Below are 25751 nucleotides of genomic sequence, written 5' to 3' on the forward strand. Positions count from 1 at the left end.
CTCTTCTGCCGATCGGTCCACAACAAGGATATCAACAGAACTCTCAGCCGACGCAGCAACAACAACACCAAGGACTTCCCCAGCAAATGCCAATGCCACCTTCCAATATGCCACAACTTCAGCCTCCTGCACATATGCCCTTGCTCCCTCATCCGCATCTACCCAGGCCTCCTCATGGTATGCCTTCGCCAATGCCGCCTTCTTCAATGCCTATGTCTCATCAGATGCCAGGGTCAATGGTATGGACAAACATCTCTGTATAATCTCTGAAGGACTTCCCCAGCAAATGCCAATGCCACCTTCCAATATGCCACAACTTCAGCCTCCTGCACATATGCCCTTGCTCCCTCATCCGCATCTACCCAGGCCTCCTCATGGTATGCCTTCGCCAATGCCGCCTTCTTCAATGCCTATGTCTCATCAGATGCCAGGGTCAATGGTATGGACAAACATCTCTGTATAATCTCTGTTTCTTTCTCAAAATTTCTGTCTCTCGTAGCTCAAAAACAAAATAACCCTCACATGCCATTTTGTGGAGAACGAAAGTTTCAAAATACTTTTCCGATTTAACTCTGCATCTGCATGTTAGAAACTTTAACTGCTGTTCGTTTACCACATAGGGAATGCAAGGCGGAATGAACAAAATGAATCCTCAGATGCCTCAAGGTCATTTTATGGGCATGAATCCGAGTAAATCTTCAGTAGGATTCCAAGGACCACCGAACGCTGGTGGACCTCAAATGTATCCTCAAGGCGGTGGCTTCAACCGTCCCCAAGGTGGGCAGATGCCGATGATGCCAGGATTTAATCCTTACCAACCGGTATATATCTGAAGTCCTTTATACTAAAAGCATTGGAACAACTTGATACGTTTCAGTTTTTGTCTTAAAACTGAAATACCAGTCGGATGTTTAAATAACTATGCAGAACAAGTTTATGAAACTGCATGCCCGAGTTTTGCAATGCATTTGAATCTTGGGTGACTGGTTTTGGATGAAATACAAGATCCTAGAAAGCATAGTTCGTTGAAAATAGTTTTTGTCCAGTGACTAACCCGAGCCGAGCGTTATTTTGATGTGCAGCAACCTGGGAATCAGCCTGGTATGCCGCCGCCACCTTTGCCTCCAGGCCCTCCACCAAAGGGAAACCAGTAGCATCAATGGCCCGAAAATCGAACTTGTACTGTTACATGTACATTTGTTTTGTCGGTATACTGCTTTTACGATTGTTGTGACGTTTTTTTAACTTATTTTTCTTAGGGTTTATGCTTGCTTCAGAAGCAACACAATCACAGCTCGGTCCGTGCAAGGTAACAGATTTATTCAGAGCAACACAATCACTGCTCGATTCGGTTATTTTTTATTATAGAAAAACTATAACCATTTGGGGTTTATATAAACTTCGATTTGGTTCGGATTTGTTTTTTAAAGAAATTATTGATTTTTTCGGTTATTTTTTAATTGGCTCGATTTCATTTTTTTTGGATTTAGAGAAATCATAACTGTTGGATTTTGGTATATTAGATGTGGTTCAGTTACGGTTATGTTTTATTCAATTGAGTATTCGTTAATCACCAAAGTGACCACCCTAGTTCTAAGAGATGAATGATATATTTTTGTGAAATCGTAGGATGTGATTGAACTGTTCAGTTTTATTCAGATACAATCACGAATTCGACTGTGTGTATATATATATCAATCTTATCCAGTGGTCTAAATGTGATCAAAGAATCCACCTACCGTTCAGATTGTTTAAATGTTGATGAGATGGTTTAGATTTTGTTCTTAAACCGACGGTTGAGATTGTATGGATCTGTTGTTCCATGGTGTCTCTTAATGAAGATTTTAACTTGTAATGATTTTTATTTTTATTTTTTGGTAATGAACTAATCAGCTTCTTAGTTCGGGGGTTCAACCATCGGAATTGTTTACTTGACGTTTTTTTCCCCAAGTCTTCATTAAGCGACAAAAACTCAAAAAAGGGTGTCAACGTTGGGGATATTTCATGAAAAGGCATAATTTTATAGCACACGTGTAGAGGAGAAAAAGTACTGTTTCTCATTTATTTCTGTTTGAAAAATCTTAGAGATTTCATCATCTTTAAAAAAATGTATTCGGATAAATAATATTTAACCAGTAAAGATCAAATGATACTTTTAAGAAAAGTTATCAGATTTCTTATTTACTTTTCCAACAACAACTGCAGAATAAGAGACATAAGAGACTGTTAGCATTTGAAATGTCATTATGTCATCATTAGCACTCACTCACGGCGATGCTTCTGTGTATATATATATATATATATATATATATACATAAAACAAGGAAACGGCCTAAAAGAAAAACATAACATTGGAATCTTATATATGTTGTCTTTTTTTTTTTTTTTGCCAGAGAGAGATGGTGATGCAAAGGCACATGCCTCATCTCACTCTGTGGGGCCAAAATCCACATAATGAGCATTGAAAGATTTTTCCTAACCCTCTCTAATCATATTCATCACACATCCGTTCAATATAAGCACGTGTCTATATTTCCGGTCTGCATTCTTGTCAAAAGCCGAGTAGTGGAAAAAAAAGGGAGAGAAATTTTCAGAAATGGAGGAAAAGGCGGCCAAAAGGGTAGTGTTAGTTCCAGTTCCAGCACAGGGTCACTTGACTGCGATGATGCAACTGGGAAAAGCCCTCTACTTGAAGGGCTTCTCCATCACGGTTGCTCAGACTGAGTTCAATCACTTGTCCCCTTCCGACGACTTCCCCGATTTTTCAGCTGTCACCATTCTCGGCGGCTTATCTGAAACCGAGTTCAAGAATCTCGGACCAGTTGAGTTTCTGATTAAGCTCAATGTCGTGTGCGAGGAGAGCTTCAAGGGCTGTCTGGGTCAGTTGTTGCAGCAACACGGTAACGACGTAGCCTGTGTCATCTATGACGAGATCATGTACTTTGCTGAAGCTGCTGCCATGGACTTTAACCTTCCCAGTGTCATCTTCAGTACCATGAGTGCAACATCTTTCCTTTGCCGTTCTTTAATGGGGAGACTCAACGATAATCCGTTATTGGATCCATTGGAAGGTACCCTAGTTTCACAAATCTTTGTAATCTTGTGCGTGAGTTGTAACAATGTCGGTTCTGGTCTTTGCAGAGCCGGGAGAAGAAGACAAGTTGATACCAGAGCTCTATCCCCTCCGGTACAAGGACTTGCCCACTTCTGCATTTGCGCCATTAGAGAGCTCTCTGAAGCTATACATGAAAGCACGGGATAAACGAAGCGCTTCTCTTGTCATAATCAACACATCAAGCTGTCTAGAGAGCTCATCTCTTGAATGGATGCGCCAAGATTTGCAAGCTCCGATTTATCCGATTGGCCCTCTTCACATGGCGGCCTCAGCTTCTTTCAGCCTGCTGGAAGAGGGCAGGAGCTGCATCGAATGGCTGAACAAACAGGCAGAAAGCTCAGTGATATACATAAGCCTGGGAAGCTTGGCTTGGATGGAACATAAAGATATGGTGGAAATGGCTTGGGGATTGGCTAACAGCAAGCAACCTTTCCTGTGGGTAATCAGACCAGGTTCTGTCCCCAACCCAGAATCCTTGTCTGAAGAGCTCAATGGCATTGTTTCTGAGAGAGGGCATATAGTGAAATGGGCGCCGCAAAAGGAAGTGCTTTCACATTCTGCGGTAGGAGGCTTTTGGAGCCATTGCGGGTGGAACTCGACGGTGGAAAGCATAAGCGAAGGAGTTCCGATGATATGCAGGCCATTTTCCGGGGACCAGAAGGTGACCGCGAGGTATTTAGAGAGGGTTTGGAGAATAGGGATTCAGCTGGAGGGCGAGGAGTTGAAGAGAGGAGACGTCGAGAGAGCTGTGAGGATGTTAATGGCGGATGAAGAAGGCGTGATGATGAAGAAGAGAGCGCTGTGCCTGAAGGAGAAGATCGAAGCCTCTGCTAGAAGTGGAGGTTCTTCGCACAACTCGTTAAACGAGTTTGCAGATTTCATCAATGCGTTGTGAAGCCGATTTAAAGGCATAACAATAGGAGTGTTTGCATTAACAAACTCAACTAAAAAAAAAATCTTTTGTTTTAGTACCCAAAAAATTCAAAAATGAAGTATGGAGTAATTAAGGAAAAAGAAACTAGGAGATAAAGGCACAATCTTCTATGCAAATCCAAACTTATCTTCTGTTTCTGCAAAAAAAAAAAAAAAAAAAAAAAAAATTTTGAAAAAAACAATCTTCTATGCAAATCCAAACTTATCTTCTGTTTCTGCAAAAAAAAAAAAAAAAAAAAAAGAAATCTTGAAAGAAAGGCTGATTCAGGATTCATGGAATTAAGATGATGATCCAATGAATCAATCGGATACAAATGAAATCTAGGGTTTTGCTTTTATCCTTTTAGGATAAAGATTTGGCAGTTTTTTTAGCAATGTCAACGTGATGTGATTTTGAGAGAGGATGCTCATATGCCTTGTCGCTCAAGTTTTGGTTCAAAAAAACCAAAAATAAATAAATGAATAAACGGTCTCTCTGTGTTTGGCTTGAGTGAATGCTTGGCTACTTTTTTTTTATTTAAAAATTTTCTACACAAAAAAATGTCTTTTACAAAATTATATCAGCGAATGAAAATAAAACGTTCTAATTCAAAATATTTGAATCCTGATTTACTGAATCAAATTTAACATAACGTAAAGCCTGGCGAGACATCAAAATTTGAATTCAAAAAATTAAACATTCCTGATCAAACAATGTGATGATCACGTAACATTTCAAATAAGCAGTAGCGTTATTCTAAGGCAACACCGATGGGGCGAAATGGTCATTCGGCGGCAAAAAAAAAGGAAGAGAGATGGAAACTGAGGTCAAAATGGTCATTCCGGCAGCCAAAAAAAAGAGAAAAGGAAACTCGGGAGGAGGTTGTGACCGTTGTTGTCAGAAGGACAGTTGTCCTCTCCAAGTAAACAGATCTCTATCTCCCCATATATCTATATATATATATATATAAGACAAACGAAGTTTCCATATCTCTCTCTCTCTCTCTCTCTCTCTCGCTCCCATCACTCTTCTTCTTCTGCTTCTTCCAAGTTCTCAATCCGGCGATCAGTCTCATTTGAAACCCTAGTTTTCGTATTCTTTGGTTCCGATCCGTACATTCCCAAGCAGAAAAAGAAAGATGGCCATAGAGAGATGGAAAGTCGACCAACTCGTCGTTTCTGCGATGAAAGCGGCCGACGCGGTCAAGACGAAGGACAACCTCAGGAGATGCATCGAAGCTCTTACATGTCTCAAGGGTCTGTCTCTCTCCTCCGAAGATCTTCGAGAATCGGCATCCCTGCAAAAGCTGGAGAGACTCAGAGATCATCCAAACCCTAAGATACGAACTGAGGTTCGAGAGTTGTTCTCTTCTTTCATGAGAACTCTTTACGCCAAACCTCTTCCCACCACCAATTCTCCTCAAGTTTCTCCAAGTCCGACATGTTCCGTCTCGAAGAGGGTTTCTTCGGATGATCACAGTAGAGAGAGATGCGACACGTCGAAGAAGAATGAAACCCAACTCTTGGAGATGTTTCAGGCGGCGAAGGCAGCGGCGGATGCGGCCAACGTGAAGGGCATTCTCTTGGGCAAGTCCGAGGCCACTCGCTGCGTTGACCTCTTGTCCAAGCTCATGTACTTTACCGTCACTAGGAAAGTTCTTAAAGAAAACCGCATCCAAGAGAGGCTTAAGAACCTTACCAAGCACAAGAACCGAAACATCTGCTCTTCCGCATCTCTCCTGCTTCAGCATTGGACCGAGAATACTATCAAGAATCAAGAATGCCACCAAGATTCTGTCACCAAGTTGAATCGCGATTCTCTGCTGAAATGTCTCTACGCGAGCGGGAGAAGAACAAGTCCTCCCAAAGCTGTTCCGAAGAGGCCTCTCCAGAAGAAGGTGCCACCGAATGACCCTCACCCTCCGAAAGTTTCTGCAATCCCGAGGCTTGCCATCCCGAAAAGGGTCAAGACCAACGAGGAGAAGAGGTCCATGACGCAGGCTGATATACTGAAGAAGGCAATCGAGTTGTCGGAGTTGTTTGAAGCAGCCAAGAAAGCAGCAGATGCAGCCAACACGAAGGGCATTCTCTTGGGCCGATCAGATTCTTCTAGCTGCGTTGATTTTTTATCAAGGCTCAAGACCATTCCTGTCAATTGGGAAGTTATAGAGGCCCATGGAATGGAACGGAGACTGGAGCACCTCACCAAGCACAAGGACCGGAAGATTTGCTCTTCTGCCACTGCCCTTCTTCAACACTGGAGGCAGAGTTCCGGACGTCAAGAACGCCGAGTTTCTACCACCAAGATGAGCTCCTACAGCCCCAATTTCGTTGAGGTGGTCTAGTCGGAACCAGCAAACACACCAAAGTCAGCTGTTTCAAAGAGCTCTTTTACTTCTGTTGGTTCTATTCATGATAGACTTCATCCTCATTTTTTGTTTGCGAGAGATAATCTGTACAGAACATTCTTCAAATGTCAATATATAAAGCATTTATTGTTTCCTCAATCTATATTCAACTGTCTGTTTATTACATGTCTTCCTTTTGTAGGATTCAAAACGTCTCTGAATCTTTTATAGTTGCAAATCCCAATAAAAAGAAAGATTTTCAATATCAGCAAAGCATAACAAGGATCATAAGGATACCGAACTATTTTTCAATGAGCAAAAGTACACAATAGAATGTTAGATCTTAGAAAAACACACTAGCGTGTGCAGTTTGATAGAGAGAACCCTATGTTAACATATCGTTCTTCTGTAACGATCTACGCGGCACATTTGCCATATAAGTTTGGATTGGTGGTATCGTCTGCAACTTAATTCGTAGCTCATCTTTCTTGAACAGAATCCTACCTCAACTCCTCAGCGCAATAGACAAAGCTACAACGCAAATCAGATTTCCTAGTTTACCATTTCCCAAATATCATCGAATTGTGTCATATTAGAGCGAGTGAGAAAAGGGAAACAGACGAGATCAATCAACAATGCAATGCATTAACCCCGAATCTCAACATCTGTAAAATTTAATGTCTATTTTGCCGGAATCATCAACGGGAGGCGACGCATCATAATGCACAGTTTCAATTTTGATCTAAAATCACAGATTATCACCATGGAATGCTAACAGTAGATTTTGTACAAAATGCGAAATGATTAGACTCGCGAAACCAACCAGAACTACTTCTCACACAGAGAACCATACAGATCTTTGGGAAAACAGGAAAAAAAAACAGCGAAGTCTTCAGCATAAATACTTGTTGAGAGGCAGAGAAAGAAGCAGGAGAGAAAGCGACGGTGTCTGTGATCGTCTCCTGCGAGGAATCTCCACTGTTGCCCGCAGTGTGCAATTGGAATTTTCTCCTAGTGACTGTTAGGGTTCAGGGGAGATTTTTTTTTTTTTTTTGAATTCTGGGGATCCTCTCTTCTTCTTCTCGACTTTCCTCGCAAGACATATATTAGTTTTCCCGCGCAATAGAAAATCTGCAATCTCGCGATTAAAAACGTGTCGTTCCTCTCCATTTAAACGTCATAAAGTCTTGCACGTTTAGGCGAAAACGGAATACATAGAATGGCTAGCATACAAAGATTTTATTTTTCAGCTTTCATTTAATTTTACGACAAGTTCTCGAAACAATTGCATACTTTGTACGGAGAAATTATAACTTTCTTTTCTTGGTTAAAATGTAATAGCATCTAAATTTCGGAATGAATATAAATAAAAAAGTTAATATAGTTTTGAGTAAACATATAAACAGTTCAAGATTAAAAAAAATAACTGATTAAATAAAAAAATTCATCTACAAACATTTTGGACATCAGTAGTTTATTCCTCGAAGTTAAGTTATGTAAATGTTGATATAATCTCATTAAATCAAATAATGTATAAATTATGGTATCAAATAATTAAGAAATTGTAAGATTTATATAACAGAGTCAAATCTGATTAAAATTCTAATAATTTTTTCGGGACAGTAAACAAATGTGTTACAAATAAAAGTGGAAGACTTAGATTACTAATTGGTTTCGCAACTCAAATTAAAACTATGAAACCAATAATTCTTGTTAATATATAAAGTGAATTAGAATGATAGATAAAATTTCGACATATTTTTTAACATTCAAGAGATTGTAAAGATGATATTTATTTTTTGATGAAAATGTGTTTGTTGATTTCTATTCATATCTCATAAATAGTATGTAGTCTGATTTACAACCGAATCAAAAAATAAGGATTCTCATGGTAAACGGATAAAAGAAACAAAAAGATAACTAATTAATGCGATATCAAAGTTGGATGGATTTGTTGTCGCCTTTCGCTCCTTGTTTGTGAAAGGAGAGTAAAATATTCATCATAAACCTATCAATTCTGGCCAGAATACGTGGTAAGGAGTTGTACGTATTCCAGTGAGTTCTTCCATAGCGTTCTTTCCAAAGCTCATACACAAAGAGTTGTATGAGATGCCTCCTCATCTTTCCAGTTTTTGGACTCATAGACAGCGTTTGGTGTAACCACCGATCGAATGCAGTCCGTCGGAACCGAAATGAAAAATTATTCTGTTCCCTTGAGTTTTCTTGCATAGTAAGAGCATATCGCAGTACTGTATTCACATATGAAGAATAAGTGATAATGGTTCTCAACCTCCTTACAACATAGTATACATCTATTTGGGTCATAGATTTTCCAATGAGTTGTACGGTCCATCGTGTATAGCCTTTGATGGAGAACTTATCATAAGATGATATTTATTTATAATTGTTGATATAAAAACTTGATAAAATTTTAATAATATAATTGTTTTTATTAATTTTTACATTTTATTAGTAACTTAACTTTAAAATCATTATTGTCAATTATCGAATTTTATATAATATTCATCATATATAGTAAACTAACATCCATAAAATTATTTAATAAAATTCTAACTTGTTAAAACTACATCCCCTTCATCTATTTTATATTTTGTATTATTTAAAATATTAAATAAATATATAAAGATATAAACGATAGATTTTTAATTAATACATTACAAAAAACGACAAATATAATATCTGATTAGAATTTATTTGAAGTTATGTTTAAGATTTGATTTTATTCTTTTTCAATAAACAATTGATGAAGATTACATGTAACTATTATGTTTATTTTATATAAAATAATTATTTAAAATAATAAAGTAAAAAAAACAATAAATTTATGCAGATACGATCTATATCGATTTATATATGTAGATTTTATTTTTTCACTTTTTCTATCTATAAATTTGGATGTTTTTTTAAAAGTGAATTCATAAGTTTTTCTTTCTTAATCTCAAAACGTAAGTTATTATCTTCACGATTTTTATCATTTATTTAGATACGATTTATATCAATTTATATATGTACTTTTTTGTAGAATATATCAATCAAGAGGTTTTGATGTTTGAGCATTCGTATATCATTCCATGTTTGGCTAGGTTTATATTTATAAATCACTCATATGCACATATCAATCCCTTTGCACAAAGCATACCCACATGAACTGGCAATCTAAGCCATATATATATATAAAGACTGGTTCATTGGTTGTCTCTCCTTGCTTGTCCTCCTCCTTCGCTCCTTTGTGCTCCTCAGCTCCTTTGTGCGTTCCATGGTTTCCTTGCTCTGCTTGCTCCTCGTTTAGCTCATCTAAGTGGATGACCTCATCATCTCCTCCCCCTTGGGAAGGTTTTGACCTCAAAACAGAATCTCCTGCATCAAAAGGAAGCAAGTCAGCTATATTGAAAGTAGAAGATACGTAATACTCACCGGGAAGCTCCAAACGGTAGGCATTGTCGTTGATCTTCTCAATCACACGGAATGGGCCATCTCCTCTTGGTGCTAGCTTGGATGTTCTCTTGTTTGGAAAGCGCTCCGGCCTTAGATGTAGCCACACCCAATCTCCCTCATTGAAAGTGATCTTCTTTCGCCCCTTGTTTGCTTGTCGTGCATATTGTTCCGTTCTCCTTGCAATATTCTCCCGGACTTTTGCATGCAACTTCATCACACTCTCGGCCTTTTTTCATAGAGCCAATCGAGTGCAGCGTCTATCAACGTCCATGGAAAGGCGATTAAGCGGATTGCGTCCTCGGTTATTTGATCAGCTCTTTTAATGGAACGACACATCATCTTGAACCGAGTGAGATGTGCGTTAGGATCCTCATTTGGCCTACCCCGGAAGGCCATGGCGCTCAACATTTGGATTGTGGCGGGGGTGAGCTCAAATCTCGTCATGTCCACCTCCGGCATCCGAATGCCGGATAAGAGCTCAGTATGTCGTGGGGCGTTGTATTGCGCGAAGGTTTCTTCATTTATGTGCGCATTTCCCGGTGCGGGTACAACGTCGTGATCTCCCATCTCTTCTCGGTGTTGTCTCAAGTTTTGTCTTATGGTTCTCTCTATTTCGGGATCCAAGGGAACTAGGTTTTGCGACCCAGAACTCCTTGTCATACACCAAAGAATCTTCAAATCAAAGAGAGCGACAACGGAAAAAAGATGAGGACCAAATCAAACCAAAGAAAAAAAATGACCCAAACTAAGTAGTTTCCTAATCGTATCGCTAAAACCGTTGTGTCCCCGGCAACGGCGCCAAAAACTTGATGTCGATCTAGGATGTGATCTAATCTTGTTTTAATTCCTAAATACAATCACCGCAAGTGTACGGATCAATTGTAGTACCTAGGGTCGAACACAAGGACACGTGTGGTTTAACGACAACAATTACGATTATTACTCGGTTTCGGTCGGAGACGATAATGATGATGGTGATGATTATAACTGAAAGTAAACACGAATTAAAGCAAATACAAGCAAAGACTTAGCACAATTCTATAAAACATCGTAGGTGTCGGGAATTACGGGTTATGTAAGGATCGCTTCTACGGATATATCTTCGTAACTAGAGTTATGATTCGGGAAATTCAAGTTCTTGTTATAGAGGATTACTCTCTCGAGTCTCACCTCTCTTCCTAAGAGTTCAACCTACCGATCTCTCGATTCTAAATAGATTGAAACTCTTAAGAGCATTAAATCCACCATCATGATTCCTAGATGTTCATTCATTTCTCAATGCAATGTTCATCTATTCAAATGAAAGAGTTCCAAACTTAGTTCCATATCTCTATGCAAACTAAATTCTAGGTTCAACAAATCAAGTGGCCAACAAGATTCATAGCATTAAGATTCATTCATTCAAACCAAATTATAAAACCCATAGTTTCAAAGATAGGTTATGTTCACATGATCCTTACACAACCTTAATCCCTAACCTACAATGATAAATCTACTCACACATCATGGGAAACATACAAACAACATCCAAATAGAAGTTCATGACAAGAATTAAAAGAGAGGGAATAGAATGCTTAGTGATAGTTGCAGGACTCTTCTTCTTCCTCCTCCTCTTCTTCTTCTTCTCTTGACTCCTCCTTGGATCTCTCTCAAGAAGCTCTCAATTCACTCTTCAAACTCACTCTCTAATGTGTTGGATGATGCCTCTAAGCCTCCCCTTCGTGCCCCTTTTATAGCCAAGAAAAGAAGCAAGACATTTCCCCATTTTCCTCCTCATTTTCCTCCATAATTCCCGAGCTCCGTGTTTTGAGGAAAAGCTGTTTTCTTGTCGCCACCAAATGACATAGTCATATTGTTTTCCTCATAACTTTCGGCTCCGATGTCGGATTGAAGTGCTCTTGGTATCCACGTGTAGCTATTATTGAAAATATCTTTCCAATGTATCGCATACATCATTTGGACCTGTATGGAGAAAGTTATGTAGCTCGTAATAGCACACTCGTGCACAGTTCGTCGTCAGAACATATGCTCATAGTATTTTCACCATAACTTTCTAATGCAATATCTGATTGGAGTGATCTTTGTGTCCGTGCGTAGCTATTGAAAAAGGCTTTCCAATGCTGTATAGTACGCATGATATGGATCTGTATTGCAAAAGTTATGGGACTCGTAATATCAACATCGGGCAAGCATTTCCTCTTTGACTCTTTGGTACTCAGAATATGTTCGGGTTGGTTCCGGGTCATGTCTTTTTTCTCGGAAATTGCCTCATTTTCGTCCAAAGCTTCAATTTTCCTGAAAAATATCAAAAACATCGAAATTGGAATACCTCTTTGACTCTTTGGTACTCAGAATATGTTCGGGTTGGTTCCGGGTCATGTCTTTTTTCTTGGAAATTGCCTCATTTTCGTCCAAAGCTTCAATTTTCCTGCAAAATATCAAAAACATCGAAGTCGGAATAAAATGTACAAGGGATATCTATAAATATGCAAAATATCGTGAAATGTGCTAGACATCCAATGTGAAAATATGACAATATTTACATGTCATCACATACAGTACTTGACACCGTCCGCGGTGTCAGTCTAACCCGGTGAGGTACGAACAAAAATAATAGACAGTAAAGTGATAGGGAAATAATAATGTAAAAGAAGAGAAAGAAGGCTTAGCTCTAATTTATAGTTTTATGTTAATATACTATATATATATACATTTGATTATATGCGAGATACTCATAAAAAAAATACCATTTTTTAAGCAGAAAAAGGAATTTGTTTAAAGATTTTTGTTACTCGGATTGGAGATGGCCACGTCAACTGCATCAACGGGAATGGAAAAGGAGTCCATGGTTGAAGAGAAAAAGGTAAGAGTGCTGGTGGTGGATGATAGTCCGGTCATCCGTAAAATCCACGTGGCATTCATCCAGAGGCTTGGAGGAGTAGCCGCCACGGCGGAGAACGGCGAGGTCGCGGGGAACATCCACCGCGCCGGAGCTTCCTTCGACCTCGTGTTGATGAATAAGGAAATGCCCATAATGGACGGTCTCTTGGTATGCATAATATAGTTAATGACCATTTTGCGCTTTGACTAGTTTTGTACTTTGAATAAATACCCAGACCGCAAATTTAATGGTTATACATTCTTGGTGTTGATTTACAATTCAAAAAACAGGCGACAAAGGAGCTGAGAGAAATGGGGGTGACGTCAATGATCGTGGGGGTGACGTCACTTGACAACGAAGAACACAAGAAGAAAGCTTTCATGGAGGCTGGACTTGACCAGTGTCTAGAAAAACCCTTGACAATGCACAAGATCTCATCTCTTTTTAACCATCTCAAGCTTGATGTGTAACTTTCCAAGTCCTTTTAAAAAAAAGTATGAAAATATATACATACGTGTATACATGTCTGTATACATGTATTTTATAATTTTCATGCATGTGTTCGATGTTTTTGTTTTCAGAAAAATAATAAATATATATGAATAAATCTTCTATAAAATATTATACGAATATTATATATTTGATAATCGTTAACAAATAGATAAAGCAAGAGAAATTGACCAATTATATCATTGGTAAACTTTTCTTAGATCACTTTATTTTCATAAAATATATAGAAGAAAATAACAAATTACTTATATGGTTCTTGTTTCTGTTTATCTAAACTATATCATTGATACTATACTATACATACTTTTCAATTTAATAATATCTCTTTTTAGTTGTAATTTTTAATCCAATTACTAGTTGTGTCAATATTAATAAAAGCTTAACAAATTGTAATTACTTCGTAATTTCGACTTACATTTTAAACATATTACACTTAATATTATTTTATAAATTTGACTATGATTTTTTAAATAAACATCTTGCAAGTTAAAATATCTTCAAAAAATATTTAAATATTAATTATTTATTTTTTCTATATAATCACAATTTAAATATTACAATGAACATTTTGATAATCAATAATTAGTAATTTTATAAAAGATATAAATTAATATGGTCCTAGAGTAAGCAAGATTGATTAATTTTGATATCTTTTTCCTCCTTTTTTTATATTTATTGTGAAAATAAAGGTGTAAAAAAAGGTTAATTTGGGAAACTACACTGAATATTCATTGCGGTTATCAATGATGATATATATACGAAAACGAATAACGATTAAACAACTAATTCAAATTTTTGTCACTGAATTTTCATGATAGTTTTTGTTGAATATTTCATTTTATTATCGTATATTTTAAATAATTTTTTTGTTGGTTGAAAATTGTTTTTATTTAGGACATATTGATACAGTGGTGTCGTTCTCTTGTGTTAGTTGTTCCTGTGCTCTTCAAGTCGCCAGTGGTCCCAAAAGAAACAGAGAGAGAACACCAAATTTCGTCTAATGGACTTGATAGTTTAATTTAAATGAATTATATTTAGGAAGTTTATGCAAGAATGACGTTTTAGAGAACCATTGTTGAAGTGCATGCCGTTTTAACATAGCAGTCTGTGACTTTGTGACGTTTTAATGAAAATAAACATCACGTTGTTTTTATTGCAACAGTAGGATTCTCAGTAGCGCGGGAACATTAATACTTTTGCCTTGCGGGGAAGAGTATCCCCGAAATTCAAAAAGTTCATCTCCCCTGAACCCCAAGAGTGACTGCCGGAGAAAATCCCAATTCCCCGCCGCCGCCGACATAGACAGAGATTCCTCGCAGACGACGATGACAGACAACGACAGGAGGATAGCCGCTATCTCTTCTGCTCCTCAGCCTCTGAACAAGTACATATGCTGAAGCCTTCTCTTTTTTTTTTTTTTCCCCTAAGATCTGTTTGGTTCGTTTGTGAGAAGTAGTTCTGGTTGAGTCTGCAGATTCGCGAGTCTAATCATATCGCATTTTGTACAGAATTTACTGTTCCATGGTGATGGTACGTGATTTTAGATCAAAAGTGAAACTGTGCATTATGATGCGTCGCCTCCCGTTGATGATTCCGGCAAAATAGACATTAAATTTTACAGATGTTGAGATTCGGGGTTAATGCATTGCATTGTTGATTGATCTCGTCTGTTTCCCTTTTCTCACTCGCTCTAATATGACACAATTCGATGATATTTGGGAAATGGTAAACTAGGAAATCTGATTTGCGTTGTAGCTTTGTCTATTGCGCTGAGGAGTTGAGGTAGGATTCTGTTCAAGAAAGATGAGCTACGAATTAAGTTGCAGACGATACCACCAATCCAAACTTATATGGCAAATGTGCCGCGTAGATCGTTACAGAAGAACGATATGTTAACATAGGGTTCTCTCTATCAAACTGCACACGCTAGTGTGTTTTTCTAAGATCTAACATTCTATTGTGTACTTTTGCTCATTGAAAAATAGTTCGGTATCCTTATGATCCTTGTTATGCTTTGCTGATATTGAAAATCTTTCTTTTTATTGGGATTTGCAACTATAAAAGATTCAGAGACGTTTTGAATCCTACAAAAGGAAGACATGTAATAAACAGACAGTTGAATATAGATTGAGGAAACAATAAATGCTTTATATATTGACATTTGAAGAATGTTCTGTACAGATTATCTCTCGCAAACAAAAAATGAGGATGAAGTCTATCATGAATAGAACCAACAGAAGTAAAAGAGCTCTTTGAAACAGCTGACTTTGGTGTGTTTGCTGGTTCCGACTAGACCACCTCAACGAAATTGGGGCTGTAGGAGCTCATCTTGGTGGTAGAAACTCGGCGTTCTTGACGTCCGGAACTCTGCCTCCAGTGTTGAAGAAGGGCAGTGGCAGAAGAGCAAATCTTCCGGTCCTTGTGCTTGGTGAGGTGCTCCAGTCTCCGTTCCATTCCATGGGCCTCTATAACTTCCCAATTGACAGGAATGGTCTTGAGCCTTGATAAAAAATCAACGCAGCTAGAAGAATCTGATCGGCCCAAGAGAATGCCCTTCGTGTTGGCTGCATCTGCTGCTTTCTTGGCTGCTTCAAACAACTCCGACAACTCGATTGCCTTCTTCAGTATATCAGCCTGCGTCATGGACCTCTTCTCCTCGTTGGTCTTGACCCTTTTCGGGATGGCAAGCCTCGGGATTGCAGAAACTTTCGGAGGGTGAGGGTCATTCGGTGGCACCTTCTTCTGGAGAGGCCTCTTCGGAACAGCTTTGGGAGGACTTGTTCTTCTCCCGCTCGCGTAGAGACATTTCAGCAGAGAATCGCGATTCAACTTGGTGACAGAATCTTGGTGGCATTCTTGATTCTTGATAGTATTCTCGGTCCAATGCTGAAGCAGGAGAGATGCGGAAGAGCAGATGTTTCGGTTCTTGTGCTTGGTAAGGTTCTTAAGCCTCTCTTGGATGCGGTTTTCTTTAAGAACTTTCCTAGTGACGGTAAAGTACATGAGCTTGGACAAGAGGTCAACGCAGCGAGTGGCCTCGGACTTGCCCAAGAGAATGCCCTTCACGTTGGCGGCATCCGCCGCTGCCTTCGCCGCCTGAAACATCTCCAAGAGTTGGGTTTCATTCTTCTTCGACGTGTCGCATCTCTCTCTACTGTGATCATCCGAAGAAACCCTCTTCGAGACGGAACATGTCGGACTTGGAGAAACTTGAGGAGAATTGGTGGTGGGAAGAGGTTTGGCGTAAAGAGTTCTCATGAAAGAAGAGAACAACTCTCGAACCTCAGTTCGTATCTTAGGGTTTGGATGATCTCTGAGTCTCTCCAGCTTTTGCAGGGATGCCGATTCTCGAAGATCTTCGGAGGAGAGAGACAGACCCTTGAGACATGTAAGAGCTTCGATGCATCTCCTGAGGTTGTCCTTCGTCTTGACCGCGTCGGCCGCTTTCATCGCAGAAACGACGAGTTGGTCGACTTTCCATCTCTCTGTGGCCATCTTTCTTTTTCTGCTTGGGAATGTACGGATCGGAACCAAAGAATACGAAAACTAGGGTTTCAAATGAGACGGATCGCCGGATTGAGAACTCGGAAGAAGCAGAAGAAGAAGAAGAGTGATGGGAGCGAGAGAGAGAGAGAGAGATATGGAAACTTCGTTTGTCTTATATATATATATATATATGGGGAGATAGAGATCTGTTTACTTGGAGAGGACAACTGTCCTTCTGACAACAACGGTCACAACCTCCTCCCGAGTTTCCTTTTCTCTCTTTTTTTTTTTTTGCTGCTGGAATGATCATTTTGACCTCAGTTTCCTTCTCTCTTCCTTTTTCTTTTGCCGCCGAATGACCATTTTGCCCCCATCTGTGTTGCCTTAGAATAACGCTACTGCTTATTTGAAATGTTACGTGATCACATTGTTTGATCAGGAATTTTAATTTTTTTGAATTCAAATTTTGATGTTTCGTCAGGCTTTACCATTACGTTAAATTTGATTCAGTAATTCAATTTTTTTTTGTAAGAACATTTTATAGTATTTTTTTGGTTTTTTTGAACCAAAACTTGAGCGACAAGGCATGAGCATCATCTCTCTCAAAATCACATCACGTTGACATTGCTAAAAAAAACCGCCAAATCTTTATCCTAAAAGGATAAAAGCAAAACCCTAGATTTCATTTGCATTCGATCCTTATCGTTGTCAGGAGCTTCTATCGGATCTGGTGGAAGAAATACTCTCAAAGCTTCCGGTCAAATCTCTTCAACGAAGATGTGTTCAATCGACGAGTACTTGTTAGATTCTTCGCGACCAAGAGCACTCTCCCACACTCAAACTCATCTTCAGATTTCCTCAACAAATCTTGAAACGAAAGCTGATTCAAGAATGATCCACACTGATAATCTTGGACGGTTTTTCTTAATGTTCGGCATCTCGTCTGCCTCTGGCAATGCAAAATAGGAAACTCGCAAAGTGGGTTTTGTATCGTATCACCAATTGTGCCATTTATACAGAACAAAAGATGCTTGTTCAGATTCTGTCTCCGTACGGTGCTTCCGTACACAACAAGGCAGGGTAACGCACTGTGTCAATAGGTTTGGCGAATTTAACCAGAGAGGACAACCGTGAGTTAAGCATCCTATCTGTATAGGGAAACCAAGAAACAATGAAGTGATCTGCACGTGCCCAGTCTCAAGTTCTAGATCGGAATTTATTCAACTGAAGTCCAAACATCAAACAAATGTTAAAATCAAGCTCGGATTTTCCAGTTCATCCATTCAAGAATCTCTATGGACAAAAAAGGGGTAAATATCTTTATAGAAACAGAGATCTCTCTCCCACCAGGCAGAGATTTTTTTATGGAACACAAACTCAACACTCTGTGAGACAAAGCAAAAGAAGGAAATCAATAAGATTTTCCACAGTGTATCAAGCTGCCGGCACCGAGAAAGAGCCCGAAAATGGCTGCACTGCCCAGCGTCGTTTGCCCTATATATCTTATTTTCATAAGTCCTGGGACCTGCAACGGGTAGGGAACAAACGGTTAGAACTGAAGCACAGAACGAATTCAACTTGGATGTATTAATAAACATTGGCGACAACTAACTTACCTGCCCTGAATCACCATACTTTGATATTTCATCACCAACACTTAATATACACGAAAGGAACATAGAATATTGAAGTAAACAAGGAAACCCTGTTCCAAGATCAGTTTTTTTATGTTTTGAGTTCAGGTAACTACAGACATAGAGAAGAGTCTCGATCAGATAAAATTTGGTAAAGCGTAAGAAAAAGAGTTGTTCGCTTACGGTAAGGTAGTGGCTTTGAGATCTCAAAATATGACATTTAGATCAAATGCGTCACTCGAGGGTCTCAAAGTGAAGGCAATCAATAGCGAGGTGAGTCCAGTATGTTTAGCTAGCAGTCACAAGACTCATCAGAACCATCTTTTTTCTAGCATGTTATTGTTCATCTCCAAAACCGAACGTGTGACAAGAACAAGGCTAGCAATCTGAGATTCAAATCTTCGCAACAAAAACTGAATATAAACACCAAAAACCCTACTCCTAATCAAACGATTCTTTCAAGAGTTTAACCAAAATGATAGCACAAGACAGTTTTTCAGCTTGCATTGACATACAAACATCCATGGACATCCAATATATATTTAGATGATCTGAAAAAACAAAACTGAAAGGCTGAATATAATGTAGAAACCATTAAAACAATTTACCTTGTATCTAATTGCCTCGTAGGTTCCATAAACAGCACCTGAAATTAAAAATGCCCATTATTTCAACAATCAAGAATAATCGATTCTAAAAGCATCAATAAATCGTCGGCTATCAGTGCCCAGCGAAAAACCCCGACCAAAATAGGGGCATCCATGATGAGGAAAACACGTTAAACCCAATACCCAAAATCGGAAAATTCTTCAGCCGAACCAAAACTCGGTATCAGAGCCCATAAGTTCAAATTCCAATGACATAAAACCGAATTCAATCAAAATGAAGAGACGTATAGATTGGCCCAAGTAACTACATGGATTAAACTGATAAAAAAAAGGATTAGGGTTTTTTTAGCACACGAGAGAGAAGTCAGACAGATAGAGACAAAGGCAGAGATTACATACCGACAGCGCCTCCGACAGCGCCGCCGACGGCAACACCTGCGGTGACACGAGCCAAACAGCTATCTCTTGCCATGTTGAGATCAAATCGAGTTCTTAGGGCACAAAACGATTGTCTGGATATTGGTTTCTCCCTGAGGGATACAGAGACGCACTTTTTAGGTTTTTCAGTTTTTGTTCTGGGTGTTAGTCCAGAACCAAGCAAACCGAATTGGACGAATGTTAGAGGAATTCAATCGAACCAAACACAACCGGACTGAATAAATCGGTTATTGCAGACAATTTACGAAATATAATTGCATTTATTAATTAATTCATCTTTTAACTTTGTAAAACACAAAATATTAAAAAGAGAAACCCCAAACCGCAAAAAAAGAAAGTCATTAATTTTTTAAGACAAAATATCTATACTTTTGCTCTTTTATTTTTTGTCAATCTATAAACTATCGTTTTAAATTATAGTTACAATGGATAAAGTTTTTTTAGATATATTTAATTGATAAATTCGAATGAGTTTAGAGATATTAAAAGTTTTTTTCCAAATCAATATATGCAAATATTCTGAAAAAATGTGAACTAAATTATTTACTATATATATATATATACATATATTTTTATAATAGAGTGTTTCAGAATTGGAAGCAAATAATGTGATTAGAATATATATTTTCCTCCTCAATTTAAATTATTTACTTTTTGCTCGAGCACAACAACAAAACGCGGTCAGACTTAATAAAGATTATATATAATCAGATGAGGTTCCAAAAAGAAAAAAGAAAGAGAGAAGGGCAAGTAAAAATGAAACAGAGAAGAGCTGATGTTAGATGTCTGAAACTTGCCACTACTTTGATTCATCTGTTTTCCCCATTTTACTCGTCTCTGTCCCTATGGCCGATGGAAACAGTAAAGCAAATCGCATATTTACAATACCAAAACACCGAAAAGGTAGTGAGGCAAAAACCTGAGATCAAAGTGATGGAGGCTGAGTTTCTTCTTCTATTCTTAGTATGGACGTAATCTAAAAACTAAACTAGACGGGTTAAATCAAAACGGGCTGGTTTTTAGTTCGGTCTTGTTGAATCTTCCTTGCCTTCGGAAACATTGTACCGTTGGTAAACTCTAGCTCGGTTTGTCGTCCACCATTGTTCCGCTTGCTTCTCGGTGAACTGTTTCCGGCTGCAGGAATAACAACAAACAATCAGAAACTTTGTACAAGTTGCAAGTTCTTTTTGTCATATTCCGACAAGATGTTTCTACTAGCAATGATGTGTCACAACCTGAAGCGGATGCGTTTGAGATCTCTAGCGCTTCCTGGTAATGCGACGAGGGTGATGTAAACGCCTTGTTCGTATTGCTCAACCCATTCTTCTCCATCGTTATGTTCGGGTATTAGTCTGTTTCGGGCTTTAGGATCAGTTTCCAATCCAGAGTCATTGGAAGTGAAGTTAGTGGTAAATGGGCTACACTGATTTCCTGAACAGTGTGATTCAGGTTTTGTTAGTTTGTCGTTGGTAGGAAGCATGACACTGTTTCTTGGTTCTCCTATGGGGAATATTCCGGCGAGTTCCTTCAACTACGACAGATAGAGAAAGAAAAGGAGTAAACATGGCATTTTTAGAGCTCATAAGCTAAAGGGTTTTTTAGAGCAATTGTGAGAATTGTATCGGAGTTACCTGTGAGGTGAGAGCTTTTATTACTTCCTTGGCTGCTTTACATTTCGCAGTCTCTCCCGCTGCAACCGAAAGGGCTTCCTCGAGTTGTCTGGTTGTTTTTCCAATCTCATCTTCTTGAAGCTCGGTTTTGTGGGTAAGCTCATCGACCTATGTTTTGTCAAGCAATTAATCAGAAAGATGATAAGCTATTTATCTTTGATCTCCCATAACTTTGAATAATACATGTATCAACTTCCAAGCATATATATATATATACCTGCGCTCTCAGTTTGAATATCTCATCTCTTATGCTGTCATTTGTTCCCGCTGTGCCGCCCACAGAAACTTTGTTTGATGTAAGGCATGATAGTGCTGGCAATGGTGTAGTGGAACGCGGAGGGCTTGGTCGTTTAGATGTGGGAGATGAAGCTCGAGATGCCATCCTCGAACCCGGGAGAGAAACTGAGAAGAATTTTTTGGACGATCCGAATACCGGATAGGAAGATTTTGGATTCTCATTACGCCGAGAAATACCCCCTGGTGGTGACGAAGCCCTGCTCCTAAAACCCAATTTCTTGTTTTTTCTAGAACATCGGCTCTCTCCCTCCTTGAATAACTCAATGAATGGATTTCTGGAAAATTGGAGATGAATTTTTGAATCAAAACAATCGTTTTTGTTTGCAGCATTTGATCCCGGGATGATACTTTCTCTTCTATTTGCAATACTCATAGAAACGAAGCTTGTTTGAGTACTGTTGTTGATCTTCTCGTAACAATTGTCACAGACACGGTAAGGCTTGGTGGAAACAGGTGCCATAGAAGTCTTCAAAGTCTTTTTGCTACTACATGAGTTGCAAAACGCAAGCCCACAGTTATAACAATTGTGCCGTTTCCGTTTAAAATTAAACGGAAGGCGGCAGGCAGAACACAGAGACTGGTCTATACCTGAAAGCCATTTGTGAAGACAGATGGCTGCGGTAAAGCTGGTTCCACAGACAATGCTTTTGACTCTCTTGTCCTTGAGAGCTTCTACCAATGTCGGGGAATTTCTATCCTCAACATCCCCATGACCTAACCGACCATTCGCACCCTTTCCCCATGTGTAAACTTCAGATTTTGATGTTAGAACTGCAACATGATGGGAACCGCATGCTATTTCTTCAACGAAATTCTTCACAAGTTTACCCTCAACACGGGTTGGGAGCTTGCCATCAGCTCGAGGGTTTCCCAGCTGACCACACACTGGACTTCCCATAGTGTATACATGGCCAGTCGTCGTAAGTGCAACAGTTAAGCTATGTCCACATGCCACTTGACAGAAGCTTGGTTCAACTAACGCAGCAACGCAGGTTGGCACCAGCTTTGATTCTCTGTCGACGTGGCCAAGTTGTCCTTTATCTCCGTCTCCCCATGTGAAAAGTTTCACCGAAGAACAATTGCTAGAAATTGAAGATCCGGTCATTACTTCAACTATGGCAGCAGTGTGCCAAACACCACAGGATGCTCGGAAAGTTCTAATACCCTTAAGTGACTTCACTTCCCTGGGCGTTGAAACACTTTTCCTATCTCCATGTCCAAGGACACCGAAGGTCCCATCACCAAAAGTAAACAACTTCCCTGCAGATGTTACCACAGCAGTGTGCCATGGTCCACATGAAACTGATGAGACATGCACGCCATCCAAATGTCCACCTAGTTTTTTCGGAATCCACAAAACTGCTTCTCTACCATGACTACCTTCTTGCCCAATGTTGTAACTGGTGTCACCCCAAACGTACAATTCACCAGAAAGAGATACAGCACATGAATGGTACTCTCCACATGCAACTTGCTCGACATTGACATTTTTAAGGGATTCTACTATTTTAGGATGCGAGACATCCGAATCTACACCATGCCCGAGTCTACCCCTTAATTCTTCGCCCCAAGTAAATACATCTCCGTGCTTTGTCACCAGAGCACCATGTCGCCCACCACAAGCAATACTCTGAACATCAAGCCTCACAGCAGATTCAAGGGGTTTGGGCACAAGAGAATCAAGTTCAACTCCATGATGGCTTCCAACTTTATGTACTCCTCCACCCAATAAGCCATTGCAAGTACCTTCACCCCAAATGTATATGTCACCAAGAGGATCACCATCATCGTGACCAGAACCTTGACTCGATGTGCTAAAAGCACTAGACAAACTAATCCTAAAAGCATCTACGTTCATACCACATCTATACCCAATTGTTCCATCAGAGCCACCGGATGACAGAGAGAACATTGACCCTCGGGCTGGATCTGAAGGGAAGAAGCCTTTGGGTGGCATAGCATGTAGTATCACATCAGATAAAGCCTTCTCCAAGGTAATTTTGGGAGGGATACCTTCAGATGTCTGAAGATGGATCCCATCATAACCATCCTGATTAAAAAAGAACAAATGTTCTCTTTTAGCATTCAGAACAGTTATACATGCACCTAAACCATTGCAAAGATTGAATTCGAGGAAGAATGAGACCTTCTGTGAACAGCTACCACTGTGTAATGTAGAGCTCAAGGGAGAGCTTGCTCGTGTCCGGACTCTAGGGCTAGTAGCTTCAGATGAAAATCCACTACGTGGTTCTACCCTCCATTTTCCACTAATGCCACGTGATATTATAGATTTTAAACCAGTAAACCAGACTTCAGCTTCATCTTTATCCTTGCATATCTGTATAAAGATTTACTTTTAACATAATGTAATGTTCAGTGCAGGTACAAACATTGAATCAAGAAGCCACCAAACAGAATGGTTATTTCAACTATACGCATACCAAGTCCAAGGAATCTTCGTCGTATATTAGAGAAAACGACTGATATTCCTTCTCTGGACGAGGATGCCTTTGGAATATCTCCTGAAGATGTCAAATCGTGAATAACATAAACAAATTAAAAAAATGGTTCAGGGTTATCTCTTAACTATGCATAAAGTTAAAATGTTACTGCACCATTGGAGACACAGGAGCAATCGTGAGAAAAGATGTTTCTTGTCCTCAAATGGTGTGCATCAATGACAAAACCGTGAGATGCCAGGTGGGCTTTCTATGCTGAAGTAATGGTGGGCACGGGTCGGTACCCGGGGTTTTTAGGGTACCCGAACCCGACACAATTTTTATTTAAAAACGGAATCCGAGTTTTCGGTTACTCGAATTAAATTACCCGCAAGACAATTTTTGGGTATCCGATTTTCGAGTACCCAACTCTAGGGTTGGGACGAGCACCAAAAGTTTAGGTATTTTTGCCCACCCCTATGCTAAAGACATTGTTATTCTCTCTTCCAGATGGTTGATAAAATATTTTCAGATCGAAATCATAGTTATGCTCATGCCATTGGTACTACACAACAATATTAATGAAACCAAACCATAGACTTGTTTCATCAGATCTATAATGCCTTGATCAGAAGTTGAATAACAGCTTCATGCAAAATAAATAAAAAGATCAGAGCATGGATAAACTCACAGTACGCTGACCAGGGATGATTCTAGAAACATGGCTTAGTTTTAGGTGTTTCTCCTCCTTCCCAGAAAACCATATAAGCGTGGACTCATCCTGAAAAGGAAAAAAGCAAGAGTTACACACGTCTAATGTATAGCATTTCATGAACCTATTTTGGCAAAGCATTTTGACAATCTAATGCAAGACAGAAATCATAATCTATATGCACATATCATGATGCATACGCATTATATTATTTAACCAGATTGTGCATCAGATCATGAACTGCGCATGCAGATAGACAGAGTTATTTGGAAAAGATTAAAAGACCAGAGTGAGATCAAAATTTCGTGAACGTTTTAAATTGGTCGTATAACATTAGCCTCTTTCCTTTATCCAAAACAAAAAACATTAGCCTCGTTCATTGCTTCATTCGACAACAAGATACTTAGCACAAAAAGGAATAGTAATACTCCAACGAACAGCTCATACGACAGAAAATAGAAGGTTGAGTCTTTTAGAAGAAGAAGAGACTTTACATTTGAGAGTCGAAAGGGGCAAAACTTAGGCTTCCCTCGGCGTCCATATTTGAGCAGATGGGCTCCTTTCTTTAGGGATGTGAGAGTCTGTGGTTGAGAACAACAACAAAGTTACTCAATAGCAAGCATTACATGAACATTCACAAAGACCAAACAGAGTGAAATCTCCTCCAGCGCTAAAATATTAGGTCTTACCAAATCAATGTCCCTCTCCACCGCTGCAGCCTTCAGTGGCTGCTCCTCGGCAGCAATCATCCTCTCCAACCTCAACATCGAGTCTCCATTCTCAGATTTTTTTCCCCCGTCAAACGACCGAAATCAACCGCAGAAAAACCTGGAAATCAACATTATCAATCTCATTCTTACTCATCAGCCCCTGCAATAATCTGGAAACAAATGGAAAGCGGAAGACACGATTCTGAGCTTCACTGCTTTAAAAGCCCGACAAAAGTAAAAGCACGAATCCGGAATCGATCCCCTCACTCACCTTCGAAAGCGCAAACGAAATGAGAGAGAAGTACAGCGAGATTTCAAATTCGAGCAAAGCCTAGGAGGAAGGAGAACAGGCTTGTTTTAAACTTGCGCCTGTTTGGATGGAGAGAAAATCAGCGAGAGAATAAAGAGAAAGTCGACGAAAATGTACGGACGGAAACCGTAGAGATACAGTACCGAGTATTCATATGCGGTCTACTGAATACTGTGCAGAGGAGAGAGAGAGAGAGAGAGAGAGAGAGAGAGAGAGAGAGAGAGAG

At 39.3% G+C, this 25751-nt stretch overlaps 7 protein-coding genes across 9 annotated transcripts in view; 4 read left to right on the forward strand and 3 right to left on the reverse strand.

Moving 5' to 3' along the window:
- LOC104819128 (flowering time control protein FY-like) overlaps window positions 1-1412 on the forward strand; it is a 6551-nt gene extending 5139 nt beyond the window's left edge. The window contains exons 17-19 of the mRNA XM_010549045.1: window positions 13-239; window positions 621-821; window positions 1083-1412. Coding sequence (XP_010547347.1) covers window positions 13-239; window positions 621-821; window positions 1083-1154 — 500 coding nt within the window. The 3' untranslated portion in view covers window positions 1155-1412. The remainder of the gene's footprint in view (window positions 1-12; window positions 240-620; window positions 822-1082) is intronic.
- Window positions 1413-2429: 1017 nt separating this feature from the next.
- On the forward strand, window positions 2430-4071 carry LOC104819129 (UDP-glycosyltransferase 76E1-like). Its single transcript, XM_010549046.2, has 2 exons — window positions 2430-3071; window positions 3142-4071. The coding sequence occupies exons 1-2, from the start codon at window positions 2597-2599 to the stop codon at window positions 4008-4010; spliced, it is 1344 nt and encodes a 447-aa protein (XP_010547348.1). The 5' UTR covers window positions 2430-2596; the 3' UTR covers window positions 4011-4071.
- Window positions 4072-5166: 1095 nt separating this feature from the next.
- LOC104820138 lies at window positions 5167-6372 on the forward strand. The gene has a single exon (XM_010550509.1). It carries the CDS (start codon window positions 5167-5169, stop codon window positions 6370-6372), a length of 1206 nt encoding a protein of 401 aa, XP_010548811.1.
- Window positions 6373-12598: 6226 nt separating this feature from the next.
- Window positions 12599-13222, forward strand: LOC104819130 (two-component response regulator ARR22-like). The gene is made up of 2 exons (XM_010549047.1): window positions 12599-12880; window positions 13003-13222. The coding sequence occupies exons 1-2, from the start codon at window positions 12635-12637 to the stop codon at window positions 13180-13182; spliced, it is 426 nt and encodes a 141-aa protein (XP_010547349.1). The 5' UTR covers window positions 12599-12634; the 3' UTR covers window positions 13183-13222.
- Window positions 13223-15498: 2276 nt separating this feature from the next.
- LOC104820139 lies at window positions 15499-16725 on the reverse strand. The gene has a single exon (XM_010550511.2). It carries the CDS (start codon window positions 16715-16717, stop codon window positions 15512-15514), a length of 1206 nt encoding a protein of 401 aa, XP_010548813.1. The 5' UTR covers window positions 16718-16725; the 3' UTR covers window positions 15499-15511.
- Window positions 16726-17905: 1180 nt separating this feature from the next.
- On the reverse strand, window positions 17906-19543 carry LOC104819131 (reactive oxygen species modulator 1-like). The gene is made up of 3 exons (XM_010549048.2): window positions 19350-19543; window positions 18951-18988; window positions 17906-18233 (listed from the first exon to the last, which is right to left on the reverse strand). Exons 1-3 carry the CDS (start codon window positions 19420-19422, stop codon window positions 18120-18122), a joined length of 225 nt encoding a protein of 74 aa, XP_010547350.1. The 5' UTR covers window positions 19423-19543; the 3' UTR covers window positions 17906-18119.
- Window positions 19544-20139: 596 nt separating this feature from the next.
- LOC104819132 lies at window positions 20140-25751 on the reverse strand. 3 transcript variants are annotated; one of them, XM_010549050.2, is made up of 11 exons: window positions 25669-25751; window positions 25487-25584; window positions 25195-25333; window positions 25000-25086; window positions 24485-24574; window positions 23797-23877; window positions 23502-23693; window positions 21276-23405; window positions 21020-21166; window positions 20624-20919; window positions 20140-20522 (listed from the first exon to the last, which is right to left on the reverse strand). In XM_010549050.2, exons 3-11 carry the CDS (start codon window positions 25270-25272, stop codon window positions 20408-20410), a joined length of 3216 nt encoding a protein of 1071 aa, XP_010547352.1. In that variant the 5' UTR covers window positions 25273-25333; window positions 25487-25584; window positions 25669-25751; the 3' UTR covers window positions 20140-20407. The 3 variants fall into 3 exon arrangements, with proteins under 3 accessions (XP_010547352.1, XP_010547351.1, XP_010547353.1); XM_010549049.2 differs by lacking the exon at window positions 25669-25751 and having other exon boundaries at window positions 25487-25639; XM_010549051.2 differs by lacking the exons at window positions 23797-23877; window positions 25669-25751 and having other exon boundaries at window positions 25487-25639.

The sequence above is a fragment of the Tarenaya hassleriana genome, unplaced genomic scaffold (assembly GCF_000463585.1).
Source record: "Tarenaya hassleriana unplaced genomic scaffold, ASM46358v1 Cleome3, whole genome shotgun sequence".
Lineage (NCBI taxonomy): Eukaryota > Viridiplantae > Streptophyta > Magnoliopsida > Brassicales > Cleomaceae > Tarenaya > Tarenaya hassleriana.

Bases quoted from the DNA above. Each gene is read 5' to 3' on its own strand.
- LOC104819129 (XM_010549046.2), top strand. From the start codon at position 2,597: ATGGAGGAAAAGGCGGCCAAAAGGGTAGTGTTAGTTCCAGTTCCAGCA. The intron at 3,072-3,141 runs GTACCCTAGTTT...TGGTCTTTGCAG, and splicing joins GTTATTGGATCCATTGGAAG to AGCCGGGAGAAGAAGACAAG.
- LOC104820138 (XM_010550509.1), top strand. From the start codon at position 5,167: ATGGCCATAGAGAGATGGAAAGTCGACCAACTCGTCGTTTCTGCGATG.
- LOC104819130 (XM_010549047.1), top strand. From the start codon at position 12,635: ATGGCCACGTCAACTGCATCAACGGGAATGGAAAAGGAGTCCATGGTT. The intron at 12,881-13,002 runs GTATGCATAATA...TTCAAAAAACAG, and splicing joins CCATAATGGACGGTCTCTTG to GCGACAAAGGAGCTGAGAGA.
- LOC104820139 (XM_010550511.2), bottom strand. From the start codon at position 16,717: ATGGCCACAGAGAGATGGAAAGTCGACCAACTCGTCGTTTCTGCGATG.
- LOC104819131 (XM_010549048.2), bottom strand. From the start codon at position 19,422: ATGGCAAGAGATAGCTGTTTGGCTCGTGTCACCGCAGGTGTTGCCGTC. The intron at 18,989-19,349 runs GTATGTAATCTC...TTTTAATTTCAG, and splicing joins CGCTGTCGGAGGCGCTGTCG to GTGCTGTTTATGGAACCTAC. The intron at 18,234-18,950 runs GTAAATTGTTTT...TACCCGTTGCAG, and splicing joins ACGAGGCAATTAGATACAAG to GTCCCAGGACTTATGAAAAT.
- LOC104819132 (XM_010549050.2), bottom strand. From the start codon at position 25,272: ATGTTGAGGTTGGAGAGGATGATTGCTGCCGAGGAGCAGCCACTGAAG. The intron at 23,878-24,484 runs GTGAGTTTATCC...TGACATCTTCAG, and splicing joins TCATCCCTGGTCAGCGTACT to GAGATATTCCAAAGGCATCC. The intron at 23,406-23,501 runs GTCTCATTCTTC...TTTTTTAATCAG, and splicing joins GTGGTAGCTGTTCACAGAAG to GATGGTTATGATGGGATCCA.